The sequence below is a fragment of the Solanum tuberosum genome, unplaced genomic scaffold (genome assembly GCF_000226075.1).
Source record: "Solanum tuberosum cultivar DM 1-3 516 R44 unplaced genomic scaffold, SolTub_3.0 scf00104, whole genome shotgun sequence".
NCBI classification, from domain to species: domain Eukaryota; kingdom Viridiplantae; phylum Streptophyta; class Magnoliopsida; order Solanales; family Solanaceae; genus Solanum; species Solanum tuberosum.
In genome coordinates this window covers 290,284-310,195 of record NW_006239030.1, presented here as the reverse complement: position 1 = coordinate 310,195, position 19,912 = coordinate 290,284, and the positions used below count along the sequence as shown (strand labels likewise).

At 35.3% G+C, this 19,912-nt stretch overlaps 3 protein-coding genes and 1 long non-coding RNA gene across 5 annotated transcripts; all 4 read right to left on the bottom strand.

Annotated features, from left to right (window-relative positions):
* Window positions 1-46: 46 nt before the first annotated feature.
* On the bottom strand, window positions 47-4,552 carry LOC102591906 (uncharacterized). The gene is made up of 4 exons (XR_001473615.1): window positions 4,177-4,552; window positions 3,920-4,019; window positions 3,039-3,162; window positions 47-2,960 (listed from the first exon to the last, which is right to left on the bottom strand). It is a non-coding gene; the product is annotated as an uncharacterized lncRNA (long non-coding RNA).
* Window positions 4,553-5,302: 750 nt separating this feature from the next.
* LOC102589891 (uncharacterized) lies at window positions 5,303-8,245 on the bottom strand. The gene is made up of 7 exons (XM_006349095.2): window positions 7,857-8,245; window positions 7,604-7,703; window positions 6,726-6,821; window positions 6,585-6,637; window positions 6,222-6,270; window positions 5,916-5,963; window positions 5,303-5,755 (listed from the first exon to the last, which is right to left on the bottom strand). The coding sequence occupies exons 1-7, from the start codon at window positions 8,150-8,152 to the stop codon at window positions 5,663-5,665; spliced, it is 735 nt and encodes a 244-aa protein (XP_006349157.1). The 5' UTR covers window positions 8,153-8,245; the 3' UTR covers window positions 5,303-5,662.
* Window positions 8,246-8,668: 423 nt separating this feature from the next.
* LOC102590209 (uncharacterized) lies at window positions 8,669-11,765 on the bottom strand. Of its 2 annotated transcripts, XM_015309488.1 has the most exons (8): window positions 11,368-11,765; window positions 11,124-11,223; window positions 10,269-10,364; window positions 10,129-10,181; window positions 9,888-9,936; window positions 9,652-9,699; window positions 9,388-9,481; window positions 8,669-9,188 (listed from the first exon to the last, which is right to left on the bottom strand). In XM_015309488.1, exons 1-7 carry the CDS (start codon window positions 11,640-11,642, stop codon window positions 9,389-9,391), a joined length of 714 nt encoding a protein of 237 aa, XP_015164974.1. In that variant the 5' UTR covers window positions 11,643-11,765; the 3' UTR covers window positions 8,669-9,188; window position 9,388. The 2 variants fall into 2 exon arrangements, with proteins under 2 accessions (XP_015164974.1, XP_006349158.1); XM_006349096.2 differs by having other exon boundaries at window positions 9,119-9,481.
* Window positions 11,766-17,187: 5,422 nt separating this feature from the next.
* On the bottom strand, window positions 17,188-17,863 carry LOC102577606 (putative ubiquitin extension protein; the record flags this gene model as incomplete). Its single annotated transcript, NM_001288394.1, is given in 1 exon segment — window positions 17,188-17,863. A coding segment is annotated over 1 exon segment (471 nt). The 3' UTR covers window positions 17,188-17,338.
* Window positions 17,864-19,912: the final 2,049 nt, after the last annotated feature.

The following is a 19,912-nucleotide window of genomic DNA, read 5'->3' as shown; positions in this document are numbered from 1 at the left end:
CCTCGGGGCATGGCGCCTCGAGGTCCGGGGGGTGGGGGGGCCTTAAGTAGCCTATATAAAACTTTAACATTCTCTAAAGATAGTATTCTCCTTCTATATTTCCTACATAAAGTTCATAATAATTATAGTCAAAGTTTCTACCGAAAATTGCCCCTTAATAGAAATTTCAAACTAAGTTTCGTCAATCACACCAATAACGGATATCAGATCCATATCGCTTAGCTACTTCGTTGACCAACATATATTAAAGATTACTTCTTCATTATTTAACTGGAACTTTAGTTCACCATTCTTTATATAAAAGCTTTTCCAGTGGCTAAGAATGGCTGGCTCAATATGATTGAACTTCAAAGTCCACCTCACAGTTTAGAATCACAAAATCTACCAAAAATATGGTCTCCACCTTTACCGGCACATCATACATAATAACCGGCACATCACAATTGTAAATATTTTCTTAATATAGCATTTTCGAATAAATGAGGTATATCATAGTACAATCCTAAAGTAATGTTTCCTTATTATTATGTTACTCCTAATGATGATGATTTGCATATTCCGAACCTAACATAATTATCTTAAAGACTTATTTGTGTTTACTGCTTCTGAAAATGACTGTATTGGTATCGTGTATTAATGTAGTTAATTAGTAGTGATAATATCTATCCTCGACATAACTAAAGGTATCTTTTCTTTTTTTTTAAATAATTATTTATCTTATTAGATTAAAGACAAATATTCAGTAGATTACAAAATTGTGTTTAATGATTTTCTATATATCTAAACTAGCTAGAAGAAGACAAATTTTTAATTTAAAACTATCGAATTACATGAGAGTTTAATCTTTTACCCAGATGATCTTGAGTAACTCTTAAATCAATAATTATCTTCCTTATTGTTGGGGGTGTCTTGAAGGTGTTATTAGTATACTGACTTCTTCCCTCTCGGATGCGTCAAGAGCTCCAATTAAATTCGAATCACGCACTGCATGTTCATTTGAAGGTGACCCTTCAATAGAATTTTCTTCATACCCAGGAGTTGGAAGTGCTAGATTAAGAGTGAAGCACTGCACCCTTAAGTGGTGTCTGGGGAGGTTAGTATGTAGCCGGATGTTATCACCACATTTGTGGGGTAGAGAAGCTGTTTGCTGTTTATGAAAATGGCAATGCGAAATCAACTGTATATCCTTGAGTCCCTCCGCACTCTTGCCCCGTAACAATAATTTGTTTCTTTGGTTTTATCAGGCGAGCCAATTTCATTGGGCCGCATTTCAGAAATTTGAAGCAGAAGAAATGGTGGATGCAGTGGTAACTGTATTCTTGGAGAAACTTCTAAATGTTCTCAATGAGGAAAGCAGATTTCTAAGTCAACACAGACAACAGTTTGAAAAAATAAAGAATGAACTGTTATTCATGCAAAGCAAAGCTTTCTCAATGATGCAGAGAGGCTTAAGAGGAAACACACCACTCTTAAAACGGTCATGGCCTGTTTGAGAGACTTAATCTTTGAGGCTGAAGAGATACTGAAGCAGATTTCTTGACCAAAAACAGAGGTTCTTACCATAGAAAAATAGTTCACTATGGCTACACTGACTTTTAGTTCATTATGGCTGTTAGCGTATGTCCGTGTTTGCAACAAGTCTACTCCTTATTTATGGTGCTAGTGAAGTGAGTTTAACCGCTATCTCCTAGCCATAGATTGCAGCGAGATGATCATTGCACGTCATAGGACCAATGGATGTTATAGCGACTCTTGGAGTTCTCTCCCAACATGAGTGAGCTTCAAATGGCCTTACTACTGCTTTGGCTCTTCAAATACAGTTAATTTCTTAATGGTTTTATATTCTGTACAATATCTAAGAAGTTACAGTTGATCTTTTGCACCTTTAAAAGTCCGTCCCCCATAATTGTACAATTTTTTCCGCTTCTTCCCCTAACATTAAAAGTGAGGAAGAGTGAGCCATTACTGATTTACTGGCATGGGTTTAGTTTATACATCATTTAGGTGTGTCAGCTGAGTAGCTCTTAGCAAATGTTGCAGAGCGTTCCAACCCTTCTGCCAACAGGTTTTCAAGAAATGGTTTCAATGCCTGGACAATAGATGAAAAAGTGGAGATGTATTATAAAGTGAAAATTGAAAATCATACTCTCTGCTATCATAATAAATCTGCAATCTCATTATTTGAGATGATAAACCCAAGCAAGGTTGAGATGATTGCATACTTCTAAAAACTAATGTGAATTACAGTTTCTAATATCGGAGTTAAGAGTGCTTACTGATGCCACTGGAACCAACTAATGTTAGCTGGAAAAAAGGACTTCGCATTAGTCAACTTTGAGTAGTCAAAGACCAAAACGATATAGCAATTTCCGTCAACACATTCTCAATTATGTGGTTGCCTATAAGAAACTAGGAGAAGAAAAGGAGCAAAACAGTTTTTACCCCTTCCTGCATATGGATCTTCCAAGATTATCCCAAAGTATTTGTTGTAAACATTAATGTTTAATAAAGATAAGTTGAAGTCAAAAGGAAAAGGACAAAGTTATGTTTCAAGTAAAATTCTTACTTCACTGATGCAGGATGATGGGCCTTTGAGGAAAAATCGCACAGCTCCCCTGCAATTTGAATAAGGAATGCATCATAAAACTGATGACTTGTTTCAATATACTGAGAATAAATGATCTTTTGTTCATGGAATTCATCAGAAAACATTATATTTCAAGCTATTTTGTTGTTGCCAACTGCCTCACTGAGATACTAGACCAGAAATATTCTGCCAATAGCACCAAAGCAACATGATTTTATCATCTATGGCCTATTGGTCTGATGGAAGAAAAACTCTTTATGACTTCCACAGTTATATGTTCTGTTTAGAATCAACCAAAACGAAACTAGGATGCACACTACCTGTGGGGAAGTCCCTCCTGATATCTCCAGTGGATCTTCTGGTTTGGCGTAGGCTGTAAAACAGAATAAAAACTGAGTTTAGGATCAAATAAACATAATGAGCGAATTGCTTAACTAAAGGGGTATTTTACCTGCATATTTCGAGCAAGCCCTGAATATTCAATGTTCTGCCCGAAAGCTTTATACTTCAATGACCATCTTGATAAGTTAGGTTTATCCTCCAAAATCAGGCAAGAGAGTCTAACATCAAGTTCCCTTAGAATGAGATTCAGAAGGTAAGATGACCTGTGTAATGGATGTCTAAAATAATCAAGAACTAGAATGTAGACCCCTAATTGTTAATACATCTGCATTCAACTTCAATTGTTTTTGGTGAGTGGTTTCTTTATATCCAAAGTGCAAATCAAAAATCTGACAATGATACTCATTAAGTGAAGCTCGCATTGAGACAGATGAAGAGATAGTCAAGATGACAAAGAGAAGTAATTCAGGATGCAGGACACCAGCATACTTACTACCCAGCAATATGGGGAAAATACTTAATAACATCCTGGGAAGAAATTGTAAAGAGAGAAGATAATATTTCCTCCGTTCAATTTATATGACACTCTTCCCATTTTAGAAGTTCCTAAAATGTGTAACATCATTCCCCTAATAATATTCAAGAATTTTGATTCGTTTCACTTAATTTAGATTTGTTCTAGCAGGATAATGTCTATAACTATATTACTTTTAACACTTCCATTCATTACTGTTAATATTTCCTTTCTCGACTACTAGTTCACTACTGGTACTTAAAATTTGCATCCAATCAAACAAGGTCATATAAAATGAGCAATGGAGTAATACTTGAAATGCATCATTCCGGATAAAACAGCCAATAACACCATACTTAAACAAACAGTCGTGCAGTCTTAATAGTTTAATTGCAAAGACAAGGTTATTTAATTGAGTACATTTGAAATGACTCTTCGGCTAAGCTTAAATGCAGAGATAACATGGCATTGCGTACCTTTACAGTTGAAATAAAAGGCATCCATTCAGGAATGGCCTCACTATCAGAATAACACTTATAAGCAACTGAAATGGGCATATCTACTTTCATTTTGATCCTGAGTTCATCATAAATCGAAATTTCTCACAGTTAGATTGCAAATAGTAATCCAAAATAGAACTCAACCACCACATATTTGTCAAGTAAATCACAAAATCGAACAAAAATCTCAGCTCTAAACAAGTATTTGAATACAAAAGAAGATGGCAACTTACGTGCAATCTTGCCATTCCATGACAGGAGAGAGCGGTCTAATCCTGATGGGAGAAGGATAAGAGATCCTCCGGAAGGATCTAGAGATGCTGCAGTTGAATCGGTATGCGCTGATGAAGGAGGAAGAGGATGCGCTAATTGACTTTCTTCTTCTTCCATTAAGTGAAACAATGAGCTGATGATTGTGATTGAGATTTGAGTATGTGGGAGGCGGAAGCAGAAGTTTCAGCGGCGGATATGGTAGTTGAAACAGGTACGACGGCGGTTGCAGACATTTGGACGAAAAGATAGGCATGCATGCCATATGGCAATTAGGCCACTGGATTTCTGATTTGGACCACCACGGATTCCATGTTTTTTTATTTATTACCAGTAGTATAACGGCCATACGGGAATAATTTTAAAAATAATATTATGGTCGAATATGTATTGTACTTTTGTTTATATGGAGAAAATCATTTAATTTATTGTACTCCTTTGAACCCTATTTACTTGTCTATCTTTTTAAAATAATAATTGACATAACGAGTTTATCATTTTATTCTAATTGGTCCCTCCATTTACTTTTACTTGTCATTTATTCCTAAAATATATTTTAATTTTTACTTGTCACTTTTGACCTATCGAAAAAAGACTATTTTTTCGTGTTTTACCATCAATATTAAATACTTATTTTCCAAATTATTTTTCAAAATATTATTTAATAAATGTTAGTTTGGTAAAATACATATATCATTATATATCATTAATTATTTTTTTTAATGGGGTCCCAAATCAAACTATGACAACTAACAAGTAAAAGTGAAGGGAGGGAGTAATTGATAGAATTCCAAATTTAATTTATTCATTAAAGAAGTTTTATCTTTTTCAAAAACATTAACTTTCTAAATAAATTGAGTTTATAATAAGTAAAAAAAATTGTCTTTTCTTGATTTGTCAAAAATGACAAGTTAAAAGCCAAAATTGGACAATTAAAAAAAGTGATATTAATGAATGAGATGAGTGAGATGTTTCAATTCATGAGTTTTTGTTGCATATTTTTTATGGTGATTAGTAAAACAAGTTTTTCAACACTTTTTAACACATCTTGAATATTCGAATAGTACATTTGTAATTTTCATGTTCATATAATAACGAAAGCAAAACTTCCATTGATGAGCATAATGCTATATAAAGGCAGCAGCACAGTCGAAGTTGCCCAATCAAAGAAAATACTGGCGTCTCTTTATCGATGTGAGGAAGGGTTTTTTGAACAACCTATTGAGTTCAGTGCACTGCAATACGATATGAATGGGGAGCAATCAAGACTAGAAGTCTGCAATTATACTCGAGCAATAAACAGTGAATGACCATGCAGCTAGATGATCTGTAAGACCATGATAAGAATTAAAACTGCTTGCTCCTAGCTGACAAGCCATACATTGCAGCTAGATGATTATTGCATGATATAGGACCAATGGATGTTACTGGCATGAATTAGTTTATACATCATTTAGGTGTGCCAGCTGAGTAACTCTTAGCAAATGTTGCAAAGCGTTCCAACCCTTGTGTCAGCAGGTTTTCAGTAAATGGTTTCAATGCCTAGACAATATTTGAAAAGGTGAAAAAATATATTATAAAGTGAAGCTTGAAAATCAGAGTTTCTGCTATTATAAGAAATCTGCAATCTCGTTGTTTGAAAAAGATTTTATGCCCAAGCATGTGAATTCCAGTTTCTAATATAGGAGTTAAGAGTGCTTACTGATGCCACTGGAACCAACAGTTGAGGCACTTCATATGAAAATGTTAGCTGAAATGAGGAGAAGCACTAGTCAATTTTGAGCAGTCAAAAACCAAAACGATATAGCAATTTCTGTCAACACATTCTCAATTGTATGATTGCCTATAAGAAACTAGGAGAAGGAAAGGTGCAAACAATTTTTACCCCTACCTGCATAGGATCGTCCAAGATTATCCCAGAAGTATTTGTTGTAACAATTAATGTTGAATAGAGATAAGTTGAAGTCAAAAGGAAAGGACAAAATTATGTTTCAAGTAAAATTCTCACTTCTATGATGCAGGATGATGGGCCTTTGGGGAAAAATCGCACAGCTCCCCTGCAATTTGAATAAGGAATTCATCATAAAACTGATAACTTGTTCCAATATACTGAGAATAAATGTATCTTTTGTTTCATAGGATTGATCAGAAAACATTATATTTCAAGCTATTTTGTTGTTGCCAACAGTCTCACTGAGATATTAGACCAGAAATATTCTGCCACCAGTACCAAAGCAACATGGTTTTATTATCTATGGCCTATTTGTCTGGTGGAAGAAAAAACTCTTTTATGACTTACAGTACAATGATACAGTGCACAGTTATATGTTATGTTTAGTATTAACCAAAAAGAAACTAGGATGTACACTACCTGTTAGGAAGTCCCTCCAGAGATCTCCAGTGGATCTTCTGATTTGGCGTAGGCTGTAAAACAGATTAAAACATTGAGTAGCTGAGGTTTAGGATCAAAGAAACATAATGAGGGAAGTGCTTAACGAAAGGGGTATTTTACCTGCATATTTCGAGCAAGCCATGAATATTCAATGTTCTGCCCGAAAGCTTTATACTTCAGCGACCATCTTGATAAGTCAGGCTTATCCTCCAAAATCTGGCAAGAGACTTAGAATGAAATTCTGATGGTGAGATGAGCTGTGTAATGGATGTCTGAAATAATCAAGAACAAGAACGTAGACCCCTAATTGTCAATACATCTGCATTCAACTTCAATTGTTTTTGGTGATTGGTTTCTTTATATCCAAAGTGCAAATCAAAAATCTGATAATGATACTCATTAAGTGAAGCACGCAATGAGACAGATGAAGAGATAGTCAAGACGACAAAGAGAAGTAATCCAGGATGCAAGACACCCGCATACTACCCAGCAATATGGGTAAAATACTTAATAACATATCCTGGGAAGAAATTATAAAGAGAGAAGGTAATATTTCCTCCGTTCAATTTATACGACACTCTTCCCATTTTAGAAGTTACCAAAATGTGTATCATTCCCCTAATGATATTCAAGAATTTTGATTGATTTCACTTAATTTTAGACTTCAACATCAAGAGTTTTTTCTAGCATACTAATATCTAACTATATTACTTTTAACGCTTCGATTCATTACTCTCAACATTTTCTTTCTCGACTACTAGTTTGCTACCGGTACTTAAATTTTGCATCCAGTCAAACAAGGTCATATAAAATGAGCAATGGAGTAATACTGAAATCAGAAATGCATCATTCCAGAAAAACAGCCAATAGCATCATACTTAAACCAACAGTCTTGCAGTCTTAATAGTTTAATTGCAAAGAGAAGGTAATATAATTGAGTACATTTGAAATGACTCTTCGGCTAAGCTCTAATGCAGAGATAACATGGCATTGCGTACCTTTACCGTTGAAATAAAAGGCATCCATTCAGGAATGGCCTCACGATCAGAATAGCACTTATAAGCAACTGAAATGGGCACATCTACTTCCATTTTGATCCTGAATTCATCATAAATCGAAAATTCTCACAATTAGATTGCAAATAGACCAAAATAGCACCCAACCACCACATATTTGGCAAGTAAATCACAAGTCAAACCAAAATCTCAGCTCTGAACAAGTAATTAGATATAAAAGAAGATGTTAACTTACGTGCAATCTTGCCATTCCATGACAGGAGAGAGCGGTCTGATCCTGATGGGAGAAGGATAAGAGATCCTCCGGGAGGATCTAGAGATGCTGCAGTTGAGTCGGTATGAGCCGATGAAAGAGGAGGAGGATGCATTAATTGACTTTCTTCTGCCATTTAGCGAAACAATGAGCTGATGATTGTGATTGAATATGTGGGAGGCAGAAGCAGAAGTTGCAGCTGCGGACATGTTTACTGAAGAAGGTACGACGGCGGTCGGAGACATTTGGAGGAGAGTGGAGGACGAAAGGATAGGCATGCCATATGGCAATTAGGCCACTGGATTTCTGATTTGGACCACCATGGACTCAACGTTTTTTATATTCTAGTCGTGTTAGATTTTTTTTTATTAAAGAACTGAATAAAAAGATAGCTTTGTCTTTAATGATTATTGTAGATGCACTTTAAAAATAAATAAAAAATATTTTGAGAAACAATATTATTAATTCCCTTGCTTCCGAAGGCAATCTAACAATAAATAATACTCCCTCCGTCCCTATTTACTTGTCCATATTTCCTCTTTTAGATGTCCCTATTTACTTGTCCATTTTGACAAATCAAGAAAGGACAAAAAAAAAAATTCCTATTACACCCTCATTTAAACTTCTTGAAAATTTAAACTTCCCCCAACATTGATTAGTTATCTTGAATAAATTTATTTTGGAATCATAATTAATAAGGGCAAAATTGTAACTTCACTATGCTAATCATTGTTGCCTTAATATGTGTGTCATTTCTAAAGTGGACAACTAAATAGGGACGGAGGGAGTATGCTATCATGTGGCTTCAAAGTTTGAGTAGCATATGGCCGAGCTTATGTTACTCGTTTTATTAAATGTACATAATGAACATTTGGTACTTTTTGCTCCTTGTAATAACTAGATTGCAACAGGCCTATTCCTTGTTGATGGTGCCAGCAAAATGGATTTTAACTAGGACGACTTACTGCAGAATACGCGGTCCTTTGCCATTCTCATTAAACAACAAACTGGTATTCCTACTCCATACTTTCCCTTCGCAGTTGTTGAAGAGCTAATTCGGTTCTTTCTCCTAATATGTAATAACAATTTACATTGACAATGTAACCTGCGTCTTTGAGCTCATGAGTTATTATGCCCTACATCTTCGCACATCTCTTGACTATAAGCATGCTAGTAGTTGAATCAGCTGAAATAGGTACACCTACAACGTTTATGTGAAGGCAGAAGCACACGAAGTTGCCCAGTCAAAGAAAAAATTGGTGTCTCTTTATCCATGAGGAAGGATTTCTTGGACTACCTATTGAGTTCAGTGCACTGCAATATGATATGAATGAGGAGAAGTCTGCAATTTTACTCGAGCTATAAACTGAATGACCATGCAGCTAGATGATCTGTAAGACCATGATAAGAATTAAGACTGCTTGCTCCTAGGTGACAAGCCATAGAGTGCAGCCAGAAGATTATTGCACGCTATACAACCAATGGATGCTAATGGCATGAATTTAGTTTATACATCATTTAGGTGTGTCAGCTGAGTAGCTCCTAGCAAATGTTGCAAAGCGTTCCAATCCTTGCGACAGCAGGTTTTCAAGAAATGGTTTCAATGCCTGGACAATAGATGAAAAAAGTGAAACTTGAAAATTATACTCTGCTATCATAATAAATCTGCAATCTCATTATTTGAGATGATTTTATACCCAAGCAAGGTTGAGAGGATTGCATACTTCTAAAAGTTGATGTGAATTACAGTTTCTCATATAGGAGTAAGAATGCTTACTGATGCCACTGGAACCAAAAGTTGAGGCACTTCATATGAAACTGTTAGCTGAAAAAAGGAGAAGCACTAGTCAATTTTGAGCAGTCAAAAATAAAAAAAATATAGCAATTTTTGTCAAAGGGTGCAAAAACATTTTTCTTCCCCTTCCTGTATTTGTTGTAGAAATTAATGCTTAATAAAGATCAGTTGAAGTCTAAAGGAAAAGGACCAAGTTATGCTTTAAGTAAAATTCTCACTTCTATGATACAGGATGATGGGCCTTTGGGAAAAAATCGCACAGCTCCCCTGCAATTTGAATAAGGAATTCATCATAAAACTGATGACTAGTTTCAATAGATCTTTCGTTCAAAGAAATATAGAATTTATCAGAAAACATTATAATTCAAACAACTCTTTAAGACTTCCAGTATAATGATACAGTTCACAGTTATATGTTCTGTTTAGAATCAACCAAAAAGAAACTAATATGCACACTACCTGTTAGGAAGTCCCTCCAGAGATCTCCAGTGGATCTTCTGGTTTGGCGTAGGCTGTAAAACATTAATAAAAACTGAGTAGCTGATGTTTAGGAACAAAGGAATATAATCAGGGAAGAGCTTACTGAAGGGAGATTTTACCTGCATATTTCGAGCAAGCCATGAATATTCAATATTCTGCCCGAAAGCTTCATACTTCAGCGACCATCTTGATAAGTCAGGCTTATCCTCCAAAATCTGGCAAGAGAGTCTAACATCAAGTTCCCTTAGAATGAGATTCAGAAGGTGAGCTGAGCTGTGTAATGGACGTCTGAAATAATCAAGAACTAGAATGTAGACCCCTAATTGTCAATACATCTGCATTCGACTTCAATTGTTTTTGGTGAGCGGTTTCTTGATATCCAATGTGCAAATCAAAAAACCACCAATGGTACTCATTAAGTTAAGCACACAATGAGACAGATGAAGAGATAGCCAAGAAGTAATTCAGGATGCAGGGCAACTGTACACTACCCAGCAATATGGCAAAAATACTTGATAACATCCTGGGAAGAAATTGCAAAGAGAAACGGTAGTATTTCCTCCGTTCAATCTATATGACACTCTTCCCATTTTAGAAGTCCCCAAAATGTGTAACATCATTCCCCTAATAATACTCAAGAATGTCATTTCATTTGTTTTAGACTTAAAAGAGTATTCTCTAGCAGACTCATTTCTAACTGTATACTTCAAGACTTCCGATCATTAGTTAAACTTTTTCTTCCCCGACAACCAGTTTACTAATGGTACTTAAATTTTGCATCCAATCAAACAAGGTCATATAAAATGAGCGATGGAGTAATACTGAGATGCATCATTCCGAAAAGGCAGCCAATCAGACCATTCAAACAGCTGTGCTATCTTAACAGTTTATTTGCAAAGAGAAGGTAATACTTATAATTGAGAACATTTGAAACCTTATAAGCTCAAACGCGCAGATAACATGCCATTGCGTACCTTTACAGTTGAAATAAAAGGCATCCATTCAGGAATGGCCTCACGATCAGAATAGCACTTATAAGCAACTGAAATGGGCACATCTACTTCCATTTTGACTCTGAATTCATCAAAAATCGAAAATTCTCACAATTAGATTACAAATAGTACTCAATAACCACATATTTGGCAAGTAAATCACAAAATCGAACAAAAATCTAAGCTGTAAACAAGTAATTGGATATAAAAGAAGATGCTAACGTACGTGACATCTTGCCATTCCATGACAGGAGAGAGCGGTCTAATCCTGATGGAAGAAGGATAAGAGATTCTCCGGGAGGATCTAGAAATGCTGGAGTTGAATCGGTATGTGCTGAAGAAGGAGGAGGATGATGCACTAATTGACTTTCTTCTGCCATGAAGCGAAACAATGAGCTGCTTGTGATTGAGTCTGAGTATGTGAGCGGAGGAGGAGGCGGAAGCAGAAGTTGCAGCGGCGGACATGGTAGTTGAAGCAGGTATGGCGGAGGTTGCAGACATTTGGCGGAGAGCGAAGGACGAAAAGATAGGCAACCACGCCTCTGGATGTGTGATTTGGACCACCACGGATTCAATATTTTTATTTAATTAATTTTTTTTAGTCAATCGGATATTTGCTTCTTTCGTTTCACGAAATGTGACGCTTCTTTTCTTTTTGTGCATCTCTTTAAAGAGTTGTTTGCTCAAAATTGTGTATATACTAAGCTTATCTTATCTACACAATTTTCATAGTTAAGTTATAGAGAAATCAATTCTACCTTTTCACTTGGATACCTTTGTATCGATGTTTTCAATCGAAAGAGGAAGTTAGAAGAGGTAGAGGTAGATCGAAGAAGTTTCGAAGAGATGTAATTTAATAAGACACAATTAATTTGCAAACTATCGAAGACATGATGTTAGGTAGGCCTGAAGAAAAAATATGAGGGTAAAGAATTACAAGAGAAAGTTAGTAGGTCGAACATTGTCTAGTTTCATTTTTAGTATAAATGTTATTATTATGCTCCTATTATTTTAATCTTTAATATTATTTGATGTTTCATTTGCATCAATTATCGTATTTTTTTTGGCGTTATCATTTATTTTCTTTTTCATTGTTTGCAGATTTGCTTTGCATATTTATTTTTATATATGAAGCGAAAACAATCTATCTATGTTCATCAAGTAGGATACGATAGCGTAACTGCGTAAGTGAACTAAATGATATACTCCTATATTAGTATTAATTTCGTTCAACTCTTCTTTCTCTTCTTTTTTTTTTAATTAATAGTAACTAGTTAAATTAGATATTGACATTTTAAAAAAAAAAAATGAGTATCTGACAGTATTATTTGGAAAGGCACCTTTAAACAGATACACTTAATTAATTATATTACAATCACCGTACACTAATTATTGCTCATCACAAATATCTAAAAAGAAATATGTGCATTGGGTTTTTATTTCTTAGAAAAACTAAATCTCAACTAATCAAATTTTCTATGTGTATTAACTTTACATTTTAAAGCAAAATAAAAAATTTGTTTAAGTTGCTAAATTTCCGTGCACTAATTATAGATTTTTTACACAGTTGAAATTAAGTTGACATGATCTAAGTTCCAACTTCCAACCATGAATAACTTTTCAACTTTCATAAACAAGTATTATAAGGTATAACTTTGAAATATAGAGGGATATAACATTCTCTATAACATATTACAAGTGACGTAACTTTTCATATTAACTAACTTGAAATATAAAGTGACAAAACTGCTACGTCTAGTTAATGCTCGTAAAACTTTCTTACACTATCAATATATACATAAAAAAAATTACTACTAAATTAAATTTGAGAGTATCGCCCAAGTAATCAAATTTTGAGAACGTCCCGAAATTGCCCCTCTGAAACAGCTATAAGTAGCCAGAGTTGATAGCTGTTTATACTCACTCGATCACTCACACTCTTCTCCACTTTTCCCTCTGTACATTTTTTCTTGCAGAGCAAGCTTTTCTCAAAAATGGTTCTGCAAATCTCTCTCGTCGACCTGAAGAAGGAAAACAGGAGAAGAGAAAAGGAACTCAAGTACAGCGAATCAAGGTGGATCTACGATCCATACAATGTCTACGTCGATGAACATCGTATCCTCACTGTTGTCACCGGCAACTACAAGACCGTCGCCAAATGGATCAAGGAGGTTCAGAATACGGCTCCAAATAGCAAACATGGTTTTATTTTCGTCACAATCTGTGTCGAGCGCGATCCCGATATGAGTGGGAACCACTGGGAGATTAAAGATGGCGAGGACTATCCCTACGACCTCCTTCAGGTTTGCACAGGCTCTCACTGCTTACTCTACCGCCTTCCTTTCCCTAAGTACGACGATGATCCTATTCCCAAGGCTATGAAAGACTTCTTCGCTGATCCTAGGGTAATGGTTATTGGAATGAAAATGCGTCGTATTATGAACAGGCTTGATGCTGACTTTGATATCAAGTTTGCTAACCCTGTGGACATCAATATTTTAGCTGAGCTAGGTTTGCAGAGGCATGATTTGGATCTACGCCATTATGACCTTAATCGTCTATCCATGACTGTTCTGGGAAAATACTGGGACGTGATCAGGCCTGAAAAGCCGATAGCGTGGTTCCCCCAGGAGGCGCGTTGGTGGAGAGATCCTATGAATCCCGAGAAGATAAAATATGCTACTGTGGATCCCTATCTGTGTTTTATGGTTAGTTCTAAAATTCTGGATGGGATGGATGATACGTGGTACCCTGAAGATTTTGAAGATTTCCTGGATAAGAAAAAGAAGAAGAAAAGCAAGAGCAAGAATAAGCGGAAGAAGAAATTCTGATTGCACTGCAGAGAAGAATATGGCCGTAAATCCAGGAGGTTATAATTACTCAGAACTTGCAACCTACCTAATTCTCCTAGTTACTACTTGTTTCATTCCCTAATATGTCTGTCTAGTTTCTGTTGTTCATCTTAAAAATCTGATTAGTAGTTCGTCTCTAGTGCTAAGTCATTCTCATTAATGTAGATGTAGTGTTACTGTTTCTGCAATTCAACTTGTTTTCTGTTTTCTGTTAATGATGAAGATTTATAAAGTGGAAATACAAAAGTAGCTTTGATTCATGTGCTGGTGTTTCATCAGTATTTTGCTTTGTTTATCATTATTATTATGCTCCTTTAATCGCTATACCTCATTTTGTGCTCCGAATTTGGATGCAATAAAAGTTGAAGCTAAGTCACTGCAGCATTGTTTATGGAGGATGGAAGTGGGAAGAAGAGAGGTTGACGTCCGCCATTAACATTAGCGCGTGGGAGAGTAGGAATTTGTTGCTATAGGAGAGTACGTTTAACGTGAACGTAGTAGCGCGTGGGCGGGAGAAGTTTTTTGGTAGTGGTGCGTACATATACGGTTCAGTTTGTTACGATTCTTGGCTTGCAGGCTATGAGTGATACGGCACGTGTCAGTCGTTATCGTTTACACTCCCCTTATTCGCTATTATAGCTTTTGGCCAAAAATGACTTGCGCCATTTACCACAGTGTACTAATTCAGGTAATTACATTAGCTGGTAAAATAGGGACAGCGTCTTCATTTTAGTCCTCTTTTTTGTCTGGGGGTAGCAAATAATAATCCATTTTCTAGGTCACTGTTTATATCAATTGGCTAAACTTGTAACCTAAAGAGTTCTTAAGAAAGGTCATATGATGCACACAGGACCTGTTTTCTTGTATAGGCCTTAGGCACTGTGTCTGCGTGACAACCACAATAATAGCACGATTGGCCCTTAAATACGACTTTGTATTTCTACATTGGCTTTACCTTTGTATTTCTAATTTGTCTTTGCCATGAAATGAGTTTTGAGATGTGAGCCACACTATATACATATTTGCATTACATTGTTCATCTCTATTTGTCTTTAGCAATTTTATGTTTAATTTGCAAAATCGGTAAACGGTAAAGAGATAAGAAAATTATGTAGTTGCTTCTCCTGGTATCAACATACTTCATAAGAGAAGCCACAGAAACATAAATCACCTATATCTTCTTCGCCACTTCAATTCTACCTGAATCACAAGATTCTAATTGTGTATAAAATATTGCGGTAGTAAAGCAGGAAATTTCATAAATTCTTAATAGAGGCCAGGGGACCTTTTCTCCAATTTGTATGGTGTCACAGTATTATTCATAAAAATTAGTTTAGGAGAGGTCTGGTCAAAAGCGCATGTTTGACGTAAAATTCACTTGACCCTAAATTATTTGAATGGTTGATTAGCCGCAATAAATGAGGGGAATCTAAGTAAGCATAAATTCACAAGAAAATTAAAAGGCATTTCGAGTTGCTTAGCCTGCATATTTCTTTTTTAAAACCAACACAATCATTTTGATAATTGATAAAAAGTTCTACCATACACATGCAAATGTAGAAATTGATCCACAAAAAGCATGCCATTGGGGTTTGGAGTCTAGCGTTAATACCGCCATAAAATAGTTTTCCATGTCCACCACCACTTATTAATCTACCAACAGGCCTAATAGTCTCCTGATAAAATCTATGCAGGTACTAGTAGATTACGGTAAATATGTAGAAACATATGAAAACGCACAAGGATAGAACAATATTACCATCTACTAGTTTTATGCGGCTTGCTTATTTTTTTTAGTTGGTTCAAACCCATTTCGCTTTGCTAGCACTCCCCAACTAATTCAAGTTGAGACATGATTAACACACAGCCTTTATGATGTTGTCTCTTCGCAACTTTTGTTGGTTGTGTGAGATACAAATAAAGTTATTCCTCTAATTCATGCGACACGTTTATTCTGCTTTTGAACCAGTTCTCATCTAGTTTAATTGGTTGGTTGCTAGGTGATTCTCAGATATTGCAAGAAATTGACACAGAACGCTAACCCTGAAACAATGCATATAGTGAGGCGACACAACTTAAACTTTGCAGGCACCAAGGTCAGCTTGGTCGAATCTTCATTCAAGTATAACAAAATGTTTCAAAACCTAACAGGCATCACTCTTCATGTCAAATGAGCATAGAATCGTGACAGCAACTGTTTGCAAGCATACAAAAAGTGGTGAGATAAAGCCATGATACACCCACAGCAAGACATTAGTCTATAATGTTATGAAATCTGCTCTAGACATCAGAATAAAACAGAATCCACAGCAAATGAGACCAACTCCATTGGAAGTTTAAAAAGAACAAACAGTCTCTGACAATTTAGCACTGGAAATTAAAGAGATCTAACAGTTGGCGAAAATCAGCTAATCCCAAACAGTCCAACACAATGGTTCAAATCTTTCTATTTTAAGTGGTTAGAATCAGCTAACACAATGGAATATGAAGAAACTGGTGAACATTGTATCCAGAAATATATGTGTACTCATCTAACATACATTGGTTACTAAGCAAAAATAACAAGAGAATCCTGATGCAGATGGTAAAATAACTTAAATCTTATAGGCAATTGCTGTATTTGCATGGCAATAAGCATATATGCACAAATTGAGAAGTAAGCCTGATGCAGATGGTTAAATAAGCACCTGCTGATCTGCTGTATTAGCCTGGCAATAAGAGCATATATGCAATCTACATTACAGAATTACCAAATGTAGCACAACCTAACAGGCATTTCCTTCCCAGTTCCCTCAATTGATGTTTCACAAATAAATGAAATGCACAGCAGAGTGTTCAAATTAGAGATCAAACGAGAGCATCCAAGAAGTGCCAAAAGTTTCAGCATGAGGGAGTAAAGAGACTACAATAAATAACAGCGTAGAAACATAGCACAGGCTGAAATTCGTCTCGACAGACGCATAGCACCTAACATTATTGCTTAAATTTACTATTTTTTTACTATATTATACTCAACCCAATGAGCATAAAGACTGTAAAATCTCAAATTCCTGAGAAGCATATTTATCGATCCCACAGACTTGATAGTTCCATAACCCATACGCTGCAGCCAAATTGCTAGTGTGTTGAACATTTAACACGTAGAGAACTAGAAATGATATAAAACTAAGATTGATATCCAAAATAGACGAGAACAATAAGCAAAAACTCTTAGTTTTGAAATAAATCAACAATCCCGAGGGTTGTCACATACATCAAAAACGAAAATCCATATAGCAAAAAAAAACTCTAAATTACCGTTCGATAAAAAGAGAAAACTGATAAGACATTTGCTAAACATTAAAATCAATCGCCTCCAGCCTTGTTGTAAACGTAGGTGAGCCCACACTTACCACAGTAGTGACGGTCGAAATGGTTAGCCATAAAAGTTCCAGCACCGCACTCAGCATTAGGGCACTCCTTACGAAGCCTCTGAACCTTTCCAGTATCATCCACCTTATAGAACTGCAACACAGCGAGCTTAACCTTCTTCTTCTTGTGCTTGATCTTCTTTGGCTTGGTGTAGGTCTTCTTCTTCCTCTTCTTAGCACCACCACGGAGACGGAGCACGAGATGGAGAGTTGACTCCTTCTGGATGTTGTAGTCGGCAAGAGTACGACCATCCTCAAGCTGCTTTCCGGCGAAAATCAAACGCTGCTGGTCTGGGGGAATCCCTTCCTTGTCCTGGATCTTGGCTTTGACATTGTCGATGGTGTCGGAAGACTCAACCTCTAGGGTGATCGTCTTCCCCGTTAGGGTTTTCACGAAGATCTGCATCTTCGCCTGGAGGAGAGAAATCAGTGGCGCTGCGGCTTTTAGGGTTTCTTTGTTGATGGAATGAGAGTGTAAGCTCTGCCAGTGCCACTTTATTAGGGTTTTACAAGCCCTTTTCTTCGTAATTGGGCCTGACATTTTGTGCCACTTGGGCCTTTATAGATGAAAATGCATATTGGGCTTAAGTTGACTTGAAGGATAAATTAGTTTAGGATATTACGTTTTTTATGAGAATTGGTGTGTCGGATACATGTATATGATGCATTCAAATATATGTATTCTAGATACATTTAAGTTTAGATACAATCTAAAATGTGTCTTTAATTACAGGACTGTAACTAAAATACTTAATGTAAGAAGAAAATTACTCCTTTAATAGCTTTTGAGTATATCTAGTCTAACATCTTCTAAAAAAGTCTAATTTCTTTCATTTATTTTTCGAGCAATAGCAAAGTGCATAATTATTTTTTTCTTCTAGAAATTCAGATTTGTTTCTCTAAATTTTGAGATTCTTTTCTCAATTTTGTATGTTTAGAGAACAATGTGTATTTTTCACTCTAGTTGGTTGTTACTTTGTTGAATGTTCTGATAAAAGTATATTGTTATTTTTGAAGTAGATATAAACCTTCATTTGGAAATTATACATAAATCAAAATCGTTAATTATCTAGATCAAGATATATGCCCTTTTCCTAATGTATTTGATACATGCACCTAATTTCACTAGATGTATCTTTTCTGTTTTTTAAATTATGAATAGTTAACTTTTTCCATATGTGTATTTGATACATACTTCATGACTTTAAAAAATTAATTATATACCATATATATGTATTTAAAGTATGTATATGATTATTCGATATTAATCTCTTCGATGAAATTTAAATCGATAAGTATGTGCTTTGGCTTTAGTGGGTCTTCATCATCACTAATTGTGCCAGTGATGAATTTGTGATTGTCGTAATTTCATAAAAGTGTGATCTACAACGATCTCGTTGAAGTATGACCAGATACATGACATAACTATCTTAGTTGTACTAAAAGAAACATACTATATGATGACAAAAAGATATCATATATATAAAATAACGTACTTAAATATATGACAGAAAACAACTCATATATATATTTAATAGAAAATACTTATGTATATGACACAATTACCATTGTGAACCACCATCACCTTTGTCATCACAACCACCAACATTCTTAACCACTACTATGAGTTGCTACCACACTTATTTTCTCCATCATTATAACTATATCAATTGTCGTCGCCGCCCCTATATTTGTAGACGGCATCACCTTTACCACAAATATCAACTACTACCACCACTACAATTTATTTCTACAACAAAGTCTGTCATCATAACTAGTGTCGTTGTCAACTATCACCATACATTCTTCGGTCACCATCACTACCTCCACCATTACTATCTATCATTACCATAATTGTAATCAATCTCTACGATCAACCACATCCATCATCATAACGAGCACCATCGTCAATTACCACAAAACACATCATCAACCACTACACATTCTTCAGTCATCACCATCAACTGCTAACATCAACCAACTTCATAATTACAATCACTAACACCACTATCAGTCGCTACTATTCTGACACTCACCATAACACCATCAACCTCCACCGTCATAAACTACCACCATCATCATTACTAGTCATTAACAACAACTATTATTATCGGGTGATAATTTATTATTTTTTTTAAAGTGCAATATACACACTATCATATACTCTCTCTGTCCCATTTTATGTGGCACTTTTCAGATTTCGAGATTCAAATCAATATATCTTTGAACGTAAATTTTTCATAGATCTTTTAAACATTTTGAATTATAAATTATTGTGACTTATAATACTTTTTATATAGTTTACAAATATATAATTTTCATTTCAAAAAAATTGAAGATTTCATGCGCAAATTCGCGGTCAAATTTAAACTGTTTAACTCTCAAAATATGAAAAGTGTCACATAAATTGGAACAGAGGGAGTACTATTATTTAATGTATGTTTTTTAAACTTATGTGTGTTTTTTACCCTCTTAATTATTTAGACTCAAATTGTTTTAAAAATAAAAT